Source organism: Hetaerina americana, unplaced genomic scaffold (genome assembly GCF_022747635.1).
Source record: "Hetaerina americana unplaced genomic scaffold, ioHetAmer1.1.p SCAF_12, whole genome shotgun sequence".
Taxonomy (NCBI): Eukaryota; Metazoa; Arthropoda; class Insecta; order Odonata; family Calopterygidae; genus Hetaerina; species Hetaerina americana.
Window position 1 is genome coordinate 3,949,232 of NW_027286292.1, and position 23,120 is coordinate 3,972,351.

The window sequence follows — 23,120 nt, forward strand, 5'->3', positions numbered from 1 at the left end:
ACCAGGTTTTTCCGGATTCAAAAGTAGCTCTAAACCTTTAATTTTTGATAATTCTCACTGGAAAACGGAAAAAGATTTTGAAAAGGGTTAAATTCTTCATCGTGATTAAAATTGTGAGGCGCGCAGACACTGTCGGGCCAATCCACAGCCTTGCGCCTCGGACACGGCACTTAATGGCGCGACGATACCGAGGAGTCTGTCTCTGTCAGCTACGAGATCGATTAACTTTCAGTAGAAGAAAACAGAATTAGGCATTCCCCAGAATTGCGCGAAATCTTCGACGACCTTGTGCCTTGGTGTTATCGCGCGTTCAATCAAATTGCGTGAGAATGCGCCCGTTCTGGCCGTTGACAAAGAGGTTCTTTGACACAAAGGAATTGCTCTTCCACGAGTCACCGCAACGACCCTGCCAATTGCCAGTGCCATTGCCCGACTCCCTCCCGCGAGGAACAATAATGAGCGAAGCACGACATCGACACATGGACGTTGCGGTCGACCGTTGTTGCGCATCAGGTCATCACGCGCACAGGATCGCATAAGGTCAATAGACTTTCCATACCACCCCCACTAAAATACGAACTCTCACTCCATAGGGAGTTTATACGCGAAAATATATGTGTGCCTGGGCATCCTCTCCAGTCGATGCGAAAATCACATAGGAGGAAAGATGCCGAAAAGCTGTTAAGCATAAAGAAATGTTATCATTTGTTGGGGTGAGGGTGAATCGATTGCGTCAGGCCGCACAAAATTGGTTCTATGGGGCTGTGGGAAAGAAAGAAGCATCGAGGTTGATTTCGGGGTTAGATTCGAATGTTCATTTAGTAAACGCATGACTATGCGATAGCTGGGGTGTAGAGTGAAAGGCGAGAGGGCAGGTGGGCGGGCGAGAGAGCGAGAGGATGGAGAGGGTTTGAGCGGGCTATTGCCATATCCGCCACCCGCCGTGGTGGGAGCCTGCCCGCGACGAAAGACAAATTGATACGTCGCCTTTGATGGGCAGTGGGCGGCAGGCCGGGTGGGTGGAGGCCTGCAACGCCGGGCCGCGGCGCTCAACTACCGGAAGGACTCCCACGGCGGCCCACCTCGCCGTAAAGCACTTAAGAACGGATTACCTAGGGGAGAGGGGTGGTGGGTGGGAAGCGGTGGGATGCAAAGCGATGATTGGCCTGAGTTTCTTTCGCTCTCGCACACACACGGCCACTGTTCGGGCGGCAAGGGCAGAGGCTCCCTAACTAGGAGATTGTAGCCATAGGAATCTTTCAATTCTCTAGGTGATGATGCAACTTTCTCCGAATATCTGGCAAAAACATTAAAACTAACGATTGGTTTCATAATTGTGAGATAATCGTCGATTGTTCGGTCTCCATGCGGCCATTGTCATTGCTATTTATTTGACGCGGTGCTTTGGTGGTCTCAAAATATTATTCCAGGGACAGAAAGATAAAAACCACATTGAAAGCTCTTTCGAACTCTCTTTGCCCTTGATAAAGATTCAATTGATGCGTTTCGCTTTCATTTCAACAAGACAATGAACCGGATATGCCCTCCCGTTTATAAATACGCAGTGGGAAACAGGGATACTAGTTTACCATTTGCTTTGTTTTAAATGTAGCGTTGTACGAGTAATGCGATAATTTTGTTAATACTTTACTCCCACCAAAATGAAACTAAATTCCTACGTGGCTTGAAGGAGTAGTGTTCAACGCCATACTTTATCATGACAGGGAGAGAAGGAACCCACCGGGGGAGGGAAATTCAACAAAAATAATTTATTGAGAGAGTTGTGGGTACGTACATGGAATACGGTATAATATAATGTAAAATTGCCACCCGGAGGATATTGCGTAAGATACATACGTATCCTGCATGGATACATAAGTATCCACCTAGAGAGAATCTGGCTCGATTACCTGTCTTCATTGTCATTCGGCTGAGCGAAATTGCAGTATTAGTAATATTTGGAATAGCAACATTCAGTGCACTGAAGAGGATTGCCACCATGTGGGACACTGTAATGTATGCCCGCAAACATTTTATGAGTGTTATAGCAACGATTGCCAATTTACGTTGTGCAACACACACCGGTAATTATAGTGCTTTAATTTACCTCCGTGTCGTTTACACTTTGCAACTCTTCACACTGAAAGTTTCCACGTGCACTCGGGAACAAACTCGCGCTTAATTACACCAATGATGCCATAATGGGAAATGATTTATGATAAGAACTATAAACGTCTTGCTCGAGGTGCTCGAACACCTGCATTTCAAGAAAAGCCGTGAAATGTTTCTCTTTATTGCCTTTAGGAAATATCATTTGCCTCGACCATGATTTTAAACACTTTCGTGAGTTACATTTGCAAGCCATTGGACCGGCTTCATTTCCTTGCCGTTCAAAGCAAAGGGCGGCGGGCGTTCCATTACGGGTGACGGCGCTCAGTCGTGCGTCTGAAAACAAAGGCGAAGCGGGCGGCGAGGGGAGAAGCAGAAAAGATAGCGGTGGCCTCCGCGCCGCCCGTCGTAGTGGATGTCTCAAAATTCCTACGAGCGCTCGATCCACTGGCGAATAAACAGCGCTGGGTCCGAAAAAGTCATCGCCACCGCAGGCATGCCGCTCTCGATCAATGCATGGCTGACGAAATATATCGAAAGAACACCGCTTCATAGACGAGGCATCGTATAAATTACGGAGTTAAATTTTTCAAAGAAGAAACTATTTTTTCAGTGGTGGTAGCCACGGTTTCGTATTTCGTCTTACTGTGAATATTTTGTTATTTTGCTGAACATAAAGGAGCTAAGGATGATACTATTCAATATTAAGAATTAATAGTGGAAGCATAGGGATGTGTAGCATTGCACTATTACACGTAGAACACTATACTATGAAATAAATGAAGATAAAAGCGTGGTAAGAATACCTTGGTCAAGCCCCTTTTAACGCATGCCATATTGTGAAGTTGCGTATGATAGGTAATTGCTACTACGAATAACTCAGTTAAGGCGTGTATCTGTCATCGCGTACCGTGATGTAACACATTTTTAACTAAACCCATTTTGTTTAATCAAGTATCCGTTATAACCAAATGCTATTCATTTACCAGTCAGATTTATCTAGTGGTAAACATGACCGTCAACTAGCTTTGCTAAAGTTTTCTGGCACGGGTGTCGCACAGAAGATGCTAAGGCCCTCCCCGAGAAGCCTTGATTAAATTGGTGGTCCATTCTCATTAGGATCTGCCGCTTACTGAGCACTACCACAAAGTGGTGTCTAACAGGGTATAAATAAAAAGCGGCATAAAGTGGAATTTTTATTCCCCACCTACTGAACTCGTCAACCAGCAAACTAATTATTCATTCTAAACTTAAAAGTTCCCTTCGAAAACCATTTACATGCAGTCGATGAATGAAATCTCTCTCAATTGTGAGAGATTAAAGAGCGCATGCACAATTCACCAGCCCACCCAAAAGACATAATTAAAATAACTATCGAGTAAGTAATCCCCTGATGAATTGATACTCGCAATTTTCAGGTAACAAATTTAATCAGCTCAAACTGAATAATATTGATCGCCAATACCAAATTAATCCTACTAAATCACTTGCATTTCCCTCTAAACGCGATCGTTTAGCTTGCAAATGATTAGACGCTAGTTCAGGAAATTAGGAAAAGGGTTTGGCCCCGCCCAGTTTGTTGCTTATAAACTTAAAAGCACACATACAAAAACGTAGGGATTACGCTTGATAAGCCTTACAAATCACACGAGAATTTCCCATCTGGGACTTTGAGGACGAATTAATTTCAAGGTAGTCTATTCAAAAAAATAGGATGAAGAGAAATAAAAAAGGGGCATTCACAGACTAGGAGAGACATTGGAATCGGCGCCTACGGGAGGCCTTCGGACAAAAGGGCGATAAAGCACGAGGGTGCGCATCCTCGGAGGGGCGAGGGATAACACATATTTTTCATATACGGAGAGGTTAAAGCTCCTGGTGTGGAGGCGGAGAGAAGGGTAGAAGTGGGTAAGGGGCCAAAGCTGGGAGGTGTTCACGAGGAAAGTCATATCGGGGGCCCTGAAGGAACAAAGTAAGGGACGAGCAGCAGCGTCTTTCGTGTTCGCCGCACCCACTCACCTGCACCCCTCCCTCTCCCCCTCCCACCTCGCCCTCTTCCCCCCCGGCGAATGATTTACTGCACTCGCGATGACCCTTTACTACCGACGTCGTAATGCCTGACATGATGTGCGCAGTTGTGCCCCGTAAAAGTCCATTATGTTGGCCGACGTTCTTCTCTTTTCGCCGACCCTCCACTTCTCATCCTCGCTTCGGAAAACATTAATACTCTTCCCTTCCCTCACGTCCGGCACTCAAAGCGTTGCCCCGTGATTGATTTATCAGGCACGGCCCCCTTTACCCACCGCCCTAACCCCCTCCCACCATCCCCCGCCCCTGCGACCCCTAATTGATTCCCGAACGCACCCCTCCCCGCACCCAGCACACCGACCCATTGTTCCGGTAGGTGTCGTTAATGAGCTCCACCATAGGAGCATAAAAGTCCGCTATTATTATAGTCTGCCGGCAATAGGCTGCGTTAACAGACGGTCGGACAGCCGGCCGCCGGCGTGGAAGGGGTGGGCCGGGCCGCGCCGTCCCCCCCTCCCGATGCCTATACCCCCCTCCACTCCCCACACTTATATTCAATTTCACAGGGTAAAGGGCTTTTGCCTGCGCATAATTACACAGCCATGCTGGCCGAGATGAGAGCGGGCGACGCCTTGAGATACGCCTTTCCCGTCGTCCGCCGTGGCGGCGGACGCGGAACGTTTTTGGCACCGAGGCCTTGACTGGGGAGAGGAGCCGGTACATTCAAACCTTTTATTGTCCTTTTATGAAGCCAAACAGATCCAATTTCATTGCTGAACGCTCTAAGGAGAATGCTTGCAAATTCTCCGAGCCCATGAAAGATTAAGGCGAATCGTACCAATTATTCTGCGTCGTGTTTCGATGAACGCGGAGAAACGCGAAACCAGCAATTTTAGATTAACCTTAGGGTGGTAAATTTAAGAGCTTTGATTTTTGCTATGGAAGCTTGTGCTACTTATACTGATGCCACGAACCGCCACTCAACGATTACAGCGTGGTAATTTTTATTCAGTTAATGCACCAGGCTTTGTTGGAAAGTGAACCTCCGTTAAACCGGAGCATTTACCGATTGAATTGCACGTCCTAATTGTACCACATAGATATTGAAATTTTATTCTTTTCTAAATTTCATATATAGCCATTGACGCCGATAAACATCTATACAAAGGCTGAAGCAAATATAAACCCCCGTTTTAGAGTACAATTCAATTTTTAAATGCCAAATGCTCGGTACAGGAGACGCATATAATTTGGATTTATGTGGCACATTTTATTTACCTGATGCTTTGAATTGTTCGAGGCCTATATTTTGTTTTCAGTGTATTTTAATATGAAAAACATTACCATTTAAATAAATTGGCTGCAATGTTTATTTCAGGTCAGTTATTTCCCTCATTCCCAATGTTTTACTTCACCGCTGTTATCTGTATTCCTCGTCTGGATTTTGAATTGTAGCTCTGGAATGGATTTGCACCTATACTCCCAAGCAATTATTCTCTATGATGGATATCACTGTAATACATTTACACCATGTTAAAATATTTGCAACAGAAACACTTGACTTAATATTAGCATGGCTATTTTACAAGGAACTATAAGCAGAAGGAAAATAACTCCTTCGGACGCAAAAAATCAAGAGGTGCATGTTATTTAAATATTTCTTAAAAAAAAAATATCTAACAACAAATTTTGGGTTTCACCTACGCTTAGATAAATCTTAAGTACATCGATCTTGGACGATTTGCGATTAATATTCACAATTACCACGAGAAAACATGATCATCATAATTGACGCAGTACTCGTCTAGTAGTACTTGCCCTCAAGCACTGCTTGCTAATATTGTAATGATGAAAAGTGAAAATGTTTAGGAAAAAGTAATTAGCGACACACAATCGCGAACTACTCGTAGAGCTCTTCTTTTGAATTTGAAATTCTCGCAAATCTGTCTCAATCGTTCGTCGCACGATTTGTTTATTTTGATTCGTTGTGACAAGTAATATGGGAAGAAGAAAAATCACGGGCGGAACCTTCAGTATTTGAGATATGTTTTTCACATAGTTGCTATTCGCCCGTTCAAACAGCCATCGAACATAACCGACCTGCTACGTTTACGTGGAACGTAACCATCCATCGAGTCCAAACGTATTCGGCTACTTTTCTTCAGGTTCGATGCTGATACAAAGGTTACTCGAAGTATTTCCACGCCACCACATTTTATAGCATGATATAAGCATTTGAAAGAGTCGTTTATAACCGAAAATACAGGGTTTAGTAATAATTGTCATGCACCTACATATTTACGTCCAACAAACTTTTCTAATTGCGTAGAATATTTTTTTTGTTTAATTGTATAAATGAGTAAGTAGTTTGATCCAACATTATAATATTTTGTTATGAGATTTTAACAGTAAGCATCATTTGAATTTGTAAAAAAGGAATTAAAATTTAAATATTAGTGCATTTTCTAACCAGGTGTAAAGTCTGCGTTTCGTTCGCAATGGGTGATTGCTCCGGCAGTCGGGATGATATGTACTACATTCTGGCCAAAGCATATTATAAAATATTTCCAAATGCAAAATTTTCATTTTTTTGACTGGGGAAGGAAAATTTTTGATTGGGAAACTGAGTTAGAAAAACAATTACGGTTAGTGATCATACTGTTTGCTTTATTTTTTATCATTTCTCTCACTTTTTATTTGGCGGCGTTAACGTTTAAACTAGTTCCCATTCCACTTACGTCAGTGGCAAAAAAGTATAGTTTAGAAAATTAATATACCTTTTAAATTACTTGATGACAAGGTTACAAATTATCGGCGTTTAACCAGTGTTTTAGTACCGTAATACAGCTATGACTAGAGAGTTCTTTTCCTCACTCCCCGATAGCCTCTGGTGGTCTGAATGGCCCTGGGATCCCGATAAGCCTCTCTTGGCTAGTTATCAGGTCTCTCAGGGATCGAATCACCAGAAATGTCAAGACACTCATGTCCGGGGCGGGACTAGAACCCGCGACCTTAGGGTTAGCATGCAGGCACGTTGTCGACCAAACTAACTCGAAAACAATGACATATCAAAGGGAACTGAATACAAAATACATGTAAACAGGCTTTGTCCATTATGGCTGAATCGGCTTGTACACCAGTTAGCCGATTGATAATAAAAAGTACGCACAATCAGTGCGGATCAGTATTAATCAATAAAATCTTCCCTCCAGACGCATAAACATAATTGAATATCAATGCAGTGATCCAGCGGACGGCGTGACTTAAGTCGGGTCCTGCTAATAATCGCCCAATCGCTCCGATTATCGGATTAATGCCGAGCAGTGCCCACATGACCCGGATAAAAGCCTTCCAATTGTTTACTCCGCCAAAAACAAAGGCCGTTAGGACCGTGAATGTGTGCAGCAGTTCAAAGGCGAAAGCACACGTTTTGTCATTTCCTCCAGGAACATTGGTTTCCTCGAGGGAAAGAGGAACCGCAGGGTGATCCCCCCTTTCCTCCGCTCCCCTGCCACGCCCCACCCCCCTCCCATAGCCCTCGCCTAATTTTAAACATGACCAAACATATCGACCATCGGTCCAAGTCTCTCTGCTCTCAAATAAAGCAAATGGAAACTACTGGGGGCCGTCGGACACAACCTGAGCACTAACGGATGATCGGAAAGAGAACTTGAGAGAGCAGTGAAAGTGCATGTGCAAGCACTGTTCCCTGTTCTGCGCGGAACCCGGCTGGATACTACGACTATGGCGCGTGGAGGGAGTTGTTCAACGGCAGATATGCATGCATCATATATTTTTACCACAATACTATTGATTAGTTTTACATACTCGTGATGAAGGTGTTGAATTGGTTTTTATGGAGAAATTTGAACTTGTTTCATGCTCTCAATTGTTTAAGCCGATATTTTTCAATGAGAAGTTTTCCACGAATCAGTAACCTCTGTTTTCTGGATGTCTCTCTCCATTCGCAGCCACTTTGTTGTCACCCAAACCTCGTTTCCATCTGACTTTGGTTTTATTTCTAATTTGAATGTTTCTCACATCCCGTCACCTGTAAATTCCCAGAAATTACACTTTATTGGCGTGCCATAACATTTGTCCTCCCTTCTTATTCGTCTCTAAGTAGAGACAAGAGATTCACTGCTTATCAAACTTCGAAGTTCTCTAAAATTGACGTTTAAGTATTGAACCCAGATGAGGTTTCAATTAAAAAAAAAGTGCGGGAAATAAGTTGAATAGACAAAAACGTAGACCATTCACTTTCACTTAGAGTGTCAAAAAATACTCTAGCACGGAGATGAGTTGTATTTTATAGTACTTAAATGGCTAAATAGCAAAATGGTTACATATTAAACTCCCTAGTCAAAAACATTATTTCCTGGGCGCCTTCGATTACAAATATCCAGGTTCCATGCCGTTCGCGGAAAACTTGGCACTCAAGACCTGAGCTTCCTACACAAAACCTCTCTCATTATTCAAACATTTGTAATTTCTGATGGATGACATTCTACCCTAGTGCGAGAGTTAGCAGTTCGCTTTTAGCTTCGGCGAAAAAGAGACGAGCTTCCAATTTACGTGGGAGATTTTATCAGCAATTTAATTTGCAATCTGTGAGTCATTCTGTATTTTGTTCAGTGAAGTATTTATGCGTAAAAGAGTTTTGCTGACGTATATTTGTAAACAAAAAGTAAACAGTATTAAGCTCTTAGATTAATTAATTTACTTAGAAAATTTGCAAATTTTTGCCTTTCGAACGTTATTTTTTGTAACGTGATTGTTTCTAATGCTTAGCTGTAACGCTCGAGAATGCATTCCCACCTTCCCAGCTCAAGTAAACTCGTATTTTTAAATGATCCCACTATAACCTCCAATGAGGCTTGTAGATTATTGGAGCAGTTGGGTTCACAAACATCATCAAGAATGATTGCTTACCTAATCCCTGTAATTATACTCAAAATCAAATCGAAGGAGAATTTAACAATTTGGTGATCTTTCAAATTGTGTTTTTAAATTTGCTATTTTGGTTAAAGTTAAGCATCAGTGACAAACAGCTTAAAGTTTCCCATTCATCTTTTTTTTCTTAAAAATGGACAATTATTGCAGCTGCATGTTTTCGCGAAGAAGAGATATATTTCAAAATAAACAACTCCATTAATTTTATTCATTTTCAGTTGGTTCATTAGAGAATTAATTCATAAATTTGCATAAATAGTTTTCACAGATCGTCTAAAATCATCATATGAATTACGAGCTGAACACTCACGTAGATGTAAAACTATAATCCACATCACATCACTGACTTGGTTCTGAAATTAATCTATTTTAACTACTTGCGGTTTCTCCTAACGCCCTGTCAACAATCTAGTTTCCATATGCTGCAGTTGATCTACTTCGGAAACCTAATCGACCTCCTGCAGGGTCTCACACACTAGCAGCATATTTTTTTAGTGACGTCTAGCTAGTATAAGATAAAATCGCTCTTTTTCACATTCGCAACGTTTCCTCTGTTCTCATTCAATAAATACTAGTTTTCTGTCAACATCATTCCCATTTTTTCGCACACGAGTCCCTCAAGGTTCCTCTGATTTGTATGCGAAGTGAAAATTAACGTCCATTCATAGTCGCAGCGGCATGGGCACTTGATGCGGGAGTCAAAAGGTTGCCCTTTGCCTTTGCCTGCCATAGCAAAAGTGACTAGTTGGAAGGTTCCACCCCACGGGTTCCCCCGCTCCAATGGCAAATATTTTATTTCACACTCGTCGATGATTTCTTTTTCCGCGTGTCAGGAGTGATGAGTCATTGTCCCAAGAGCTCATTTTTTCATCTCTTTTTATTTCGCTAATCCACTTGGAATCAGTTCCTAATACGTCATAAAAAATATTTTTTACCGATTTCATCGCCCGATAATTTCAAGGACAATTTGTAGTACAACATCAAAGATACATATCAATACGACTGGTTGTATTCAATAGAGTTCACGCAGAAACTATGGAGAAAAAATCGCTGTGTACCTGAATGAATGGTTATTAGGATGAAGAACAGTTGTATGGTAGCGAGAACGACAACTTAAAACAAAATCAACTTGAAACAGCACTCAACATAGTCCATGTTTCTATGCGTGCTTTTATTTCATTTTATCTTTCAAATGGAGAAGGAATCGCGCAGTTTTCATATTCGTGGTAGTTTATACTCGTACTCTTTGCTTTTTCCCCGATCCTTGAAATAAGAGATGTGCAATTGGGGGTGTGATATAAGCAGTTTTTTATAGCGGGCCTAAGGGCAATGGTAACGCCTCCGGCCAATGAACTAAATAGGATGTTGCAATGGATATACCCTTAGTTATTAAAACGAGAATGATGAGAAAATCTCGATTATCATGCATTTCCAAAATGCATTCATTTTGGAAATCGAAAAAATTGAATAGCATGCCTTGATAAAATATAATTTTGACTCATTGAGGCACCTATTAGAAAAATCTAATGGACAATTGATGTATTGGTCAAAAAAGGGGATCTTATGGTAGCCTTTCTTTATTGTGGCCCATTTCCTTGGTGAATATGTACATTTACTTAGTTAACCATTTTTTTATTAACATACGGGGATCGAGATGGTGAGGTGGCTATCGTACTTGCTTCCCACCCAGAGGGCCCGGGTTCAAATCCCGGCGGTGTTGAATATTTTTCAGTGGTATCTCGATCCCTACTTGAGGTGCTTTGTTGAGGGACGAACTATGTAAGTACACTATCCACCACTAACCACAACCTTCATGGATCGAAATCTCTGTATGTTTAGCCAGAGCTGAGATAAGTTAAGGGTTAAGCCAGGGCTCTATAGAGATTCCTGAACCCAGAACCCTCTGGTCCTTTGCCCTAAGAGGTAACACTGAGCTGCTAAACCTCATGAGCTCACGCTGACGAAGCAAGTACGAGCCACGATTATCACTCCCAACGTATTGGTTTCGATGATGATGAGAAAAATGAGGCGTTGGCGAGCCCGTCGATAGGGAAAGATCCGACCATTAATAATGAATTACCTTGAGCTATGAACATTGATTACCCAAATACAGGTTGATCACTTAATATTTCATTATCCCCTGATTTAAATATTCAAACTGACATTAACATTTCTAGATTTCCACGGGACATGAAACCAAACGATAAACTTTGAACAAAGGTCATTTTTCCTCGCATAGTGTCATGATTCATTTGGCCAAGGCGGTGGTTGATCTTTCACGAGCATTCACTGGGGTTTTCCATCTTTGACCAGTGTTTAAAGTTTCCACCATTTGCCACGTTTCGTGTCCGACCAACTGTGGTTATGTCGCCCGCATGCAAGTGGGCGATAGATGCGCCCCACCCATGGATACCCCCCGCGGCCGCCGTCACCGACTGGCCACGGCGAGCGTGCCGTCAAACCCCCAACCCCTTCACCCCTCTGCAGACCCTCCATTGTTCGTTGCTGCATGAAAGAGTTGAAGGAGGATGTTTAACCCACTTGGTCCTCCATTTATTTTTTCAGGGAAGAGCTTCAGCATAACCATCACCGTGAATACGACGCCTCCACAAGTGGCGACGTACAACAAAGCCATCAAAGTGACCGTGGACGGACCCAGGGAGCCGAGAAGTAAGACACGTAAGTAAAATACACGACTCCCATTCATTCTCTTTAGCGAAACGGCAAACGGAAAAGTTCCCAAAAGTGAGGCATTCCCGATTGGGTTTCCAATTACGCCTAAGGGTAGTTAAGCAAGCATGAGCCTCGGAGAACCCGGCCTATTCCTTCAGAAAGAGTTTCATGAGACCAAAGGTGAATGACATAGTTTAATTCCTTAGCAATACTTTCAGGGAAAACCCTACGAAATTTTGTTATCCTCACTCAAACAGGCAAGATCCAAAACCTTATCTAAGAACTAAGTGAAAATGAAAACAAATGAGTTGCTGTTAAAAAATGGGAAACAATCATAAAAACGTTTACTTAATGAACTGCTTTGGAACGCAAATTGGGCTGCATGAGCCGACGTAATTTCTTGAATGAACATTAAATATAATCACATAGTCACTCTTAATGCTGCCCTATTACTAACTACTAATTTGAAAACTTAATTAGGGATATCATAAGGCTCCTTGAGGAAGATTTACGTCGGATGAGAGTCAAAGGTAAGCAAGCTGCAGTGAAACCACTACTCGGGTAGTGGTTTCACTGCAGCAGCTATCACAGGGAAGGAGGAGATTAAAGGAGGTAAATTAAAACGAAATTTCCACCAAAAGCGCTCACGCTATCGGTATTCAAACTATTAAGCCTTTGCCTTGCTTCGTATTAATCTCGCATTGGGGTGATTATATTGCGTTAGCAATGGTCCCCATCAAGTGCAGAACCAAAAGAATAAAAATTTTCTTTTCTAAATATTTTCCGTCAAAAAGCTCTCGGACTACTCATTTTTTTATTTTGAATTTAATTAAATTTAAAATAATTTAATTGCATTTCTTTATTTTAAAACGACTTTTGTCTATGAAAATGATATTAATTTACAAAGATGGATTTGGGTCTGTTTCATTTCTACATCCTACCCAGCAAGCTTATATGAAGGTGTGTGGCAGGAGGTCATTAGTGTAATAAAAAAGAGACTTTCAATTGGGAATTGAGGCGCTTATTAGTTAAGCTGCATTTCGGATAGCCGTCAAGATTATTACCTATTACCTATAGGATACTTGCCCCTGACTAATACGGTTGTAGAGAGCTAACAACGGAAAACGGTCACTTTATCATAAAATGGCGACAAGGAGTGGGTGAGATAATTATTCAAAATATTTTTACTCTTAATATTTCTATGTTCACGAACACATGGTACGTTGCACTTGACAGGAATTTATTCAATTTCTTTGATTAATCCCTTGCAACTTATTTGGCTTGTTTGTTGGATGACAGAATTCACTTCGGTAAATTTAATTTAAAACTCATGAGAGCAGCATTCTTTTATTTTCAAAATGGAATGGCATCCACGCTAGTATTTTGCAAACCAGAAATCCACGGTGGTCATAGTTTCACAGATAGCACTGAGATATTCTTCAAATATTCTCAAGGCTTCTCGAACCAGCGAGTTACTTGGCAGCAGACCACTTGAATAGGATTAACAGAATTCTTTTAGTGTTTGAATAAGTATCATTCAGTGAACCACTCGTTTTGCCCCATAGTCCGCAACCCAAAATACTAGACTTAAATGGTAACTTCTCACATTGAGCACATTTTTAATGCCTCCCTTTTCTTGGAAAATATACGGTGGTCAATACAATCTCGAATGTTTAGAGTGCCTACATGTCAAGAGACTGCGCTTGCGTTTCTTGGATTGACATTTAACGAAACAATTTATTTAATAGAAGTCTCACGTTAGGATTTGTTCATAAGGCATTGTTATCATTTACTTCTTATGCATGCATGGTATTTTTTTTGCAACGAAGTGACATATTTTTGAGAATTGAGAATAATCATCTCACTTAACAAGCAAATATGTTGTAGATCATCTAAGCAAAATCATTATAAATATTTTACACTTTAAACTTACTTCGTCAATAAAAAGGGTGGACTTCCATTATAATAAAGTCAGAAAAATTGTTTAATTACATTAATTAATGCCTCCTGAAATTTTAGTTGTCAAAAAACGGATCTCTCGCTTAACTCACCCTAAGAATCGTCTATGATTAAAGGGCATACGAGTATACTCGACAGGTGATAGAGAAAAACAATTTCATGCATGATTTTTTTTAAATGAGGGGCCAGAATCAAAAATAAAGAGTAAACGAAATTGTTATGGCCATATGTCGGTAAAGTATAAAAGATAAAGTGATGCCAAAGAAAGACTTGCCAAATGAAAGACTGCCAAAAACAGGATATTGAAGTTAAATGTATATTTACTGCATAAATAGCTAAATAGTGTACGCTTCTTTAAGAGGGTCAACACTAAAAATTTACAGTAAAAAACGACATCCATTTAGAAACTCACCGGCTAGTCAGAAACAAGAATATAGCAGAAAAGAACAACTAAGAACTTCCAAATTTTTAAACAAATAAACACGAGGTTCAAAATAAATTCCAATTGTAATACTAAAACACCTTATTGAAAACAATGCGCCTTATTTAGGAAACGCTTTCCTAATTTAATGGCGGAAGATTTACTAGGAGGGCACTTAAAGGTAGCTAACAGTTATAAGTTCGCTCTTTTAATAATTCTATTGCTACTCCTAGTCTCAATACATTCCTGTGGGTAAATATTTTAAATATCCTTTCAAAATTGCCACTTTTGTCCGATATCATCTTTACTACCGTGGATTTTCTGTAGAAATATTTCCTTTCGTCTTTGGGGAATTTTCTTACTCCATAGAGACCAAAACAGCGATTGGCCCATTCGTTCCCCTTACATTATAACTTGTACTTAGTGTAGAAAAATAATCCTCCATATGAAAAAATGGAAATTTCATGATGACTTTTTTTAATTGAAATTTTTTTAAGCGTTGTAAGATCAACATAGGGTAAAAATATGATTGTCTGGGTCATGGAGCTCAAGCCATGGCTCATTGAAAAAACTACTTTTCCCGAATTAAATCTTCACCGTCGTGGATAAAAAATGGATAGCAGCTAATGTATCCGTCAGATGTACATTTGAAATTTACTTAAAGGTTATTAACAGGTCCAGCCGCGGTCCGCCGAGTGGATAGAACTAACACCGCCTAAAGCTCGAGATCAAATGCATCATGACTTCGTATCTTCGTGGAAAATCGTGGTCGGAGGAGAGAGGATCTTTGTTTAACCTTAAGGGAAGATTTCAATAGTTGTCCTGAATGATGATTCCAATAGTTTTTATGATATAAGTTAACTGAGTTTTCCTGAGTTTAATGTATAAATTATTTTTGTTTATTAATTTTACACACAATAATATTCATTAAAGTTACTTATATCTATGTGACGCACGCTTACGTACAAATATGTGTTACACGACAGGCGGAATAAAATATCTTAAGAAATAGAAAGGTAAATAGATAAGTAATATATTTATAGGGCATTACAATGTAATGCATATTAAGCACTTAGATAAAGAGTCATTTTTTTTCCTTGGAATGGAAGATAGAATGGTTTATCAGGTTTTCTTTAAGTGAAAAATGAGTTTTGCAATCACACGGCATCAAGGTTTGCTCCTAGTCCTGACTCATCTTAGTCTGGCATTAAACAAGAAAAATTTTAGGGGTAAAAGCTATAGTCAGAAATGTTGATGATATTGAGATAAAATGAGAACATTTGGGGGCTAGCCTATCCAACTATTTGGGCTTCAGTCTATAAATGTACCGGATACTTAGTTTGCAAGAAGGGTGCCATAGGCCTAAGTATGATTTTAATGTGATGATAGACGGTCGTGATCACGTAAACACTGATTTATTTTCTATAAAATTCATCAATTTCTCAATGTTTGAGCTGCTTCCGATCAACCACGTGTCCTGTTATAAAAATGAAATGCCATTTTTTTCAAGTCGTCTGACTGCATCACTTTAGACACATAATTATGTTGTCAGCGAGATACCGTTTGGGTAAAAGCTGAAATTATTCAGAAATCGAATCTCTCCTTGCTCATGCATTCTGAATTTCATCACAATGACTATAAATGTATCAGCCTTAACACATGCCGGTCGACACTTTGTGGCACATGTCAACAATTTAGATTGGCAATGATCGTAACAAAAGCATCGTATTAGCCATTTTGAACGATGCGATTCAATACTTCCAAATTATAAATCTAGTGATGGCCAACGAATAAACTTTAATATGCCACTACTCAATTTGAAATGCAGCTGATTACGCTTTTTCGTAAAAGATAATTCTTTTGTACGACAAAACGTAACAGTAGCATTTTAAAAATATAAGGCTCTTGTGGAGCTTGAAGAGGAACTGCGTGAAACCAGATTGGCTGAAGCAACCAGTCTCCCTACTAATCTACCGCCTGAGTAAAGATCCTGGTTCATCGAGAAAAATCTCAAAATAATATACGTGGATGATGGGAATGATTAGAATACGCCTTAAATACTTAATGCTCAAAATGTTTTCGGCAATGGAGTCAACATTTACCATAAATAAATGGATCACAGCACAGGAACTATTTAAGTGGGAATAATTCATTTTTAGGCAGTTGAAAAAGAGGCGAAGTGTGTTATAAGAATGTCTTTTTATCTACCTGGAAGCATTTGGACGCATGGAATGCTAAAAAAAAATTCGGGGTATTGGGTGGCGTTACTTTCTTTGATCTAAAATACCGTTACACCATCTCTCGCCTGGATTGAAGTTTTCCATAAAATCAGTTAAAACTTTAACTGACTAAGCATTTCCCCTCTGCTTCGTCTAACGTTGGAACAAAACCCATCTAATTTTTAACTTTAACATAGGTGAGGGATTATTTGCATTCAATGACCATTCAATACCTTCAAAATGGTCAGCGGCCAATAAAAAATGATAATGTAACACTGAATTTTAGGCAGATCTCATTTATGCCTAAAGGGTATTTTGATGCCTACCTACTCGAATGTTGCCTCGCATGCTCATTTATCGCCAAGGAAATACCATTCCATCTGCGACCCAGATGTTTTGGTCAAAAAATTAAGATTAAGGTGACATTCAACGATATCATCTGCCGGCGACACAGTGTTGCAACAAATCCATCGTGGCATCCCTATCGGCACATTCTCCACATTTAAGGTATTTATTGTGTAGTTAATCGCATAGTAGATATCAAAGACTTTTAATAATGTTTTGTTAAACCCTAGTCCATTCATGTGCCATAGGTTTTTGATGATTTGCATTTGATTTTTTAGACAATGGTAACACAAAGTGGGCATCAAAATGCCCCCTCTGCGCGAGTCTGTGCCAATGAATCTGATGACCCATCACCGTGTTCATCCTTTCTAATAGTATCCATATTATAGTTCAAAAGTGAATATGCTGGATGTGGGAGCCACTGTTCACCATGTAAATGAATATTGATTCTCAATTAATTCATTGAGAATTACATTTTTACTAATATTGTTTTGTGTGTTCCTAAGTTGTATTATAATTTGAGTCATCTATTACTAATATGCACATGAATTGTCAACTTGAAATACGTGCAAATATGGGGTTTCTATGAATGAGTCATGCGTGATATCATAACTGTGTGATACGTGGTACACGTATATTATATATACATATACATATATATATATATATATATATATATATATATATATATATATATATCCTTAGCTGAGGTGGAGAACGTCTTTGACGAGGATGTAGTTGGCGATTCTATTGATATTCATGTCGATTCGCATGGCAATAATGCTTTGGATGAGGACATTCGGTAATTAGTTGCGCAAAAATCCATTTTTCTCTCCTTCCTACCAGCTTGTATGCCCCAGCTGATGTTTGCTCAGGAAAATTCGAGGAACAAGTCGAAATCCCTCAGCATCTGAACGCAATGATCAGCCTGGAAAAAAAGAAGAGAACCGCGTAAAGTGCACTGAGACTTGATCAGGAGAGCAGATGATATGTATGTGTTCCCATCAATCAATGAAACGTTACACTCGTAAATCATCATGCCTTGGTGGCAAAGTCCTTCTCCATTGCCGCATACCTTGGGGGACTGCTGAGAATGTTCAAAATATTCCCATGTCTAAGTAGATGAGTAGCAGCTCATTCAAGAGAATCCTAAGATATACACATATTGCTGACAATGGGAATCGGCCCTTAGAGGGAAATGAGAATTACACCCTTGCTTACGCATATGCTGAACAGGCGTATTATTTTCAATTCTCCAGATGGGCGAAACCTTTTTACAGATTAATCAGTGATTCCCTACTAGGTAAATCAAAATGCAAACAATTAATTCAATAAAGAACTAAACCACTGCGATTTAAATCAAAGCCTGGATAATAGCCGAGGCCAGGAACTACTCCATTGAGGTAGAACTGTACTAAAGTCGCAATGGAAATAGAAAATGTCCTTCTGATTATGGTGACTGGTAATTTGTGGTGATGAATTACTATGAATTTTTTATGGTTTCTTTTCTGGAGTAAGATTTCATTCCATCTTAATAATTTTTATACAGATACTAAACTTCTCTGCTCCTTGTCTGCTAAGGAATGAGAGAGATTGGTACTGGGAGAATAAATAGGCAGGAAAAATGCCCAATAGTTATAAAAAAACTGCGGAAAAGAGAGCGAAGGTAATATGAGTCGTATACGCAGAGAGTGTAATAAGGGAATTGTGGCTATTTCTTTTGCGTGCAGTTATGTTAAATATGCGTTTTCCAATAAATATGGAAGCAACCTGAGCTCAACATTACTCTAAAAAGATAGGAAAATGTATCAGTATGGGGAAAGCTAAATAATATCCAAAATTAAAATGGGAACGAAGGACGAGTTGACTAGATGCAATAACGGACAATAACGCCGCTGACTACCGCATCGATGTGGCTGGTAAAATATGGTGCGAACCAGTGATGATGTGGTTGTTTCATGTATGCATTAGTAATTCGTGGGTAGTTGTCGGGAAAGTGGACTGATTTCAATGGATCAGCCTCCATGGGTGGATTCGTTCAGTCATTGCTGCAGAGTATGATTGCGTAAAATGTATTGGGAAAATTTTCGGGGAAATAGACTTCTTTCAGATATTGCTAGAACACCTCAAAAGTCTTCAAAGTACATCCCTTCAGCGTCAACACACTTTTGCCGGCAGCTTTTCGACGACTCGAAGGCTTCTGGTAGGTGGATTCCGGAAGGTCCTTAAGGGTACGCGTGCAAGCTTTTTTGTGGCACTTAGGGTCCCATGGTGGTGTCCTTTGAGGGAGGATTTCACTTTTGGGAATAGGAAATAGCCTGCTGATGCCAAGTTGGGACTGTAAGGGGATTGAGGAATCGTCGCAACGCCGTTGCAGAAGGCCTTTGCCAGCAGACACTCGTCTCTACTCTTGGTCGTCAGTTGGTCGGTTACCTTGGAGCAGGCCTCCCGGACTAATTTAGCGCAGATCTTTCGAATCGACAATATTTCAGTTATAATGGTGTGCACTGTTTTATTATAAATGCCAATACGATCTCCAATCATGGGCACACTAAACCGACGGTCTGAATTCAGCACTTCACGCACACGTGAAGAAAAAAATTGTTACCGATACCTTTTATACAAACCCTATATGGCGCAGCTGATAATATTCTTCGGCCCGTCCACCCAAGGGATAGTGACAGCTAAACCCGCACATATGATGGCACGGCCCTGGACATGCCTTGTCACTGATATGTCCCGTCGAAGATGTTCGAACTGCAAGAAGAACAAGACGCAGTTTTCCTGCCAAATTTGTAAAATACCACATCATATATATTGTTTTGCTAAATTTTATCTTGTAGGAACAAAAATGTAAATAGGTGATTTCCACATTTTTCGGGCTGCGTCCGCGTATGTCGTTTAAATTCACAACAGTTTCGCCAGCTATCCTGCCGGCGTCCTCAGGTCAAGGATGGAAAGAAGCTCGTTGTCCCGTCTTATATAGGGAAAATCCGGCGCCAATACTGGGAAATGTCTTCGGCCAATCAGGGAACGTCCTCGTATTTGCGCGGAATAATTCTTTTCCACGCACTGTGGAGTGGATATCCATCCTCTCTGTTAAAGTTTTCTGGCCTTTTAACGATTTCAATGGCCTCTCTAATTATCCTCGGGAAGTATTTTTCTTCTTTCGCTATTATTTTAGCGTGTTCGAACAGAATAGAGTGTGGAAAATGTGGAAATCACCTACTCATCGCCGCGGAAACCTGCGAACGAACAATGTAAATAATATTAATATTGTACTCTTGAATAAACCATTGTACAGAAAATGAGTATTTTTTTAACTAGCCCATAACCTATGAATTCTTTGAGTTAAACATATTCAGGTGAAAATTATAAAATATATCGAATAATTTATCCTTGTCGGTCGGAAAGTATATATAATAGTCTCAGTTCCTTATTTCCATAGAGGAAGATGATATGGCCAACGAAAATTCGGAATACTATTGAGTTTCAGTTGTGTTTGTTTCTCGGTCTTTTTTTGCTAGCACTATCTCGCTTATATATTAGTGTGTGTGTATATATATATACACACACAAATATATATATATATATATATATATATACATATATATACATATATATATATATATACACATACATATATATACATATATTATATGATATGATGATATATATATATATATATATACATACATATATATACACATACATATATATACATTTATATATATATATATATATATATATACACACACACACATATATATGTGTGTGTGTGTGCCTGTGCTTGTTTGACATGATGCTAGAGATCACCCAGAGCTAAGCACAACGACTTGTGAAATTCACTCGTACATATGTACATATGCACGCACATATAGTTCAAATAACTGCTTTAATAGTTCTTAAATATTTTATCTATATGTAAATCAGTGGATTACATTGAATTCTCAAAACGCAAGTTATGAGCCGGTAAATTCTTTCTCCTTTTTGCATAATTTTTCTAATTTAACTATAGAAAAACAGGAGAGTCAAATGCGGAGGAAGTGATTTTACGTGGAGGAAGATGATTGAATGTTTGCTGAAATTTTTACAACCCTATTACTTTGCTATAAATAGGCAGATATAAAATTATCCATCTCCCCAATCGTCATGGAAAGTAAATTGATCGGCACTCTTTCCTGTAATTTTCAAACCAAAATGAATGCCCATGTTAAACGCTCACGTCATTCGACGAAGTACTATTACCAGTTCAATGGTCGGTTACAATTCACGTTGCGTGGGCCTTTTCTCTGGCGCTCACCGGTAAGTCAATATCCCACCTCCCAAAATCCTCCGTACTGTAATTATTGCAATATCTTCATGGAAAAAGCCCAATAATTTCCTTTTGCGACCTGTTGACCAAGGATTTTTTAGAATCACTTGCTTAAGATAATAATAATCAATAAATTGACCGCAGTGTAATTTCCTTAGGCAATTGGAAAAGTCCCAATGTAAAAATGTATTTGCACAGTAATAGTCCACAGTGAGAAGAGATGTTGAAAGGCCAGTTTTTCTTTTATCTCTAGCCGCCCAAGAATTACATAGCTGAGAGAGTTATCTGGTGGAGACATGCCTCCATGGCTCTCTAAGAGCCTTACACTGACTCACTCCGTGGATACATTTATGGCTGAATGACCGCCAAGTGAACCCGTGCGGCAGCTTTTCGATAAAAAAATATGCGATCAGCTACGTCGTCACGGGCTACTACTGCAAAATGTAAAACGGACGGGAAAGGAGAAGCACGTCCTAAAAAAAAGAGCATTATATTTGAAATCATTTGCTAACTCGGACTTTGCGTTAAATAAACACTGATCATTGCCTTTATTGAAAAACATGTATGACATATCTAACATAATAGACCTAAAATCTTTAGTATTATGCTCATAAAGAACGAAAATCACATTATTCATTAAAAATATTTTGGAAAAAAATTAAGTAGGAAGGTATTGTAATTCAAAATTTTTACATTCTGAAGATAATTAAACTCCCGAGGTAAGGCATTCAAGTGCAAAAAGATGTTTCCTTAAAGTCTGGAATGAAATCAATTTGAAAAGCAAACGTACAAAACCAGACTAAGCTCTTAAAAATTTGAACTTATCTCGGAGACCAGAAGGAAAATAGTAAAAACGCTCTGAGGTCCCTCATAGGAAAGGGTTTGCACCTACCATAGCTATCCTAAATTCATTCTGACTAATTCAAACACCAGCGACAAGTATCAAACTGCTGCTACGTTTTTCCCGCGTCATTATTTTCGCGTAAAGCGTGCGTTGGTTTTTAATCTTTTTCTGTGTAATCAAGATTTTTAAGTGCTGGAGTTAGTTTTAGATTAGATATTATTTTTGTTATTTAGCAATTTTAAATAACTTTACTGAAATTTTGAAATCGTGTTTACAATATGTTTATGAAAGATAAATCAGTGGCGACCAAAATAAAAAAGCACAAAAATTACGCAAGGACACCTTTAGATAAACAACTCAAAGACTGAAACCCTCTCTAAATGCCTTCTTAAAAATCTACAGCAAACCTAACGAAGTAGAAAATGGTCGAAGTAGCTCATTTATATTTATACGTCGAGGAGTTAACGATTAAAGGGAAAGTAGGAAATTTTCCAATCTCAGATGCTGATCTAACTCTAGATACAAACAGTTATCTGAAGGCTTTCATTTTTTCCAGAGAGTTTAGTCAATGCTATACAATGAATAAGTACAAATACACGAGACTGGACTTATAGGTGGGATTATCTTTCTACCTAGAGCAGACAAGTGAAATATCGACCTTCCATTATGGAACATTAATGTAAATATTTTTACAGTCGCTAGAAGACATTTCAATTTGCTATGAACCGATTGATATAATTATTTTATTGACAACTCAGGCAGGAGCTGTGGGTCTTGTTAAGAAGCGATCAACTTGTGTATCAATCACTTAGCTGTACCCACCAGTGAAAGCGTCAATTACCAATTGCGTCTCTTAACAGTAAATCGCTCCCAAATAGTCACGTATCAAGATGCAAGTGAAATAGTTCGTAACAACGAAGGCAAAGCTGTACTACCAACTTCATTGAAAACCTTCTAAAACGAAAGATATATTCCATAGATTCAGGCGAAATGTAGTGGAAATTCATAATTATGAGAAAAACATTTGCACTTTTGCACAGACTTATTTGTAACGTACAACGCGTTCCAGTTCATCGAACCATCTTCAGGTACAAGATGCAAGTGTACTTGAACCTTCAGATACAAGAAGCAAGCAAGTCTTGTACCTGAAGATTGTACGATGAACTGAAAAGCGTTGTGCTTCACAAATAAATCCGTGGAAAAGTGCAAATTTGTTTTTCTCGTGAAGATATACTACAATATGTCAATTGTGAG

General features: G+C 39.5%; 1 protein-coding gene across 2 annotated transcripts in view; it reads left to right on the forward strand.

The window, feature by feature from the left end:
* The window catches only part of LOC139685850 (runt-related transcription factor 3-like), a 177,144-nt gene that overhangs the window by 51,499 nt on the left and 102,525 nt on the right, over positions 1-23,120 (forward strand). For both annotated transcript variants that reach the window (XM_071582963.1, XM_071582964.1), the window contains exon 2: positions 11,656-11,769. In XM_071582963.1, the coding sequence (XP_071439064.1) occupies positions 11,656-11,769 (114 nt within the window). The remainder of the gene's footprint in view (positions 1-11,655; positions 11,770-23,120) is intronic.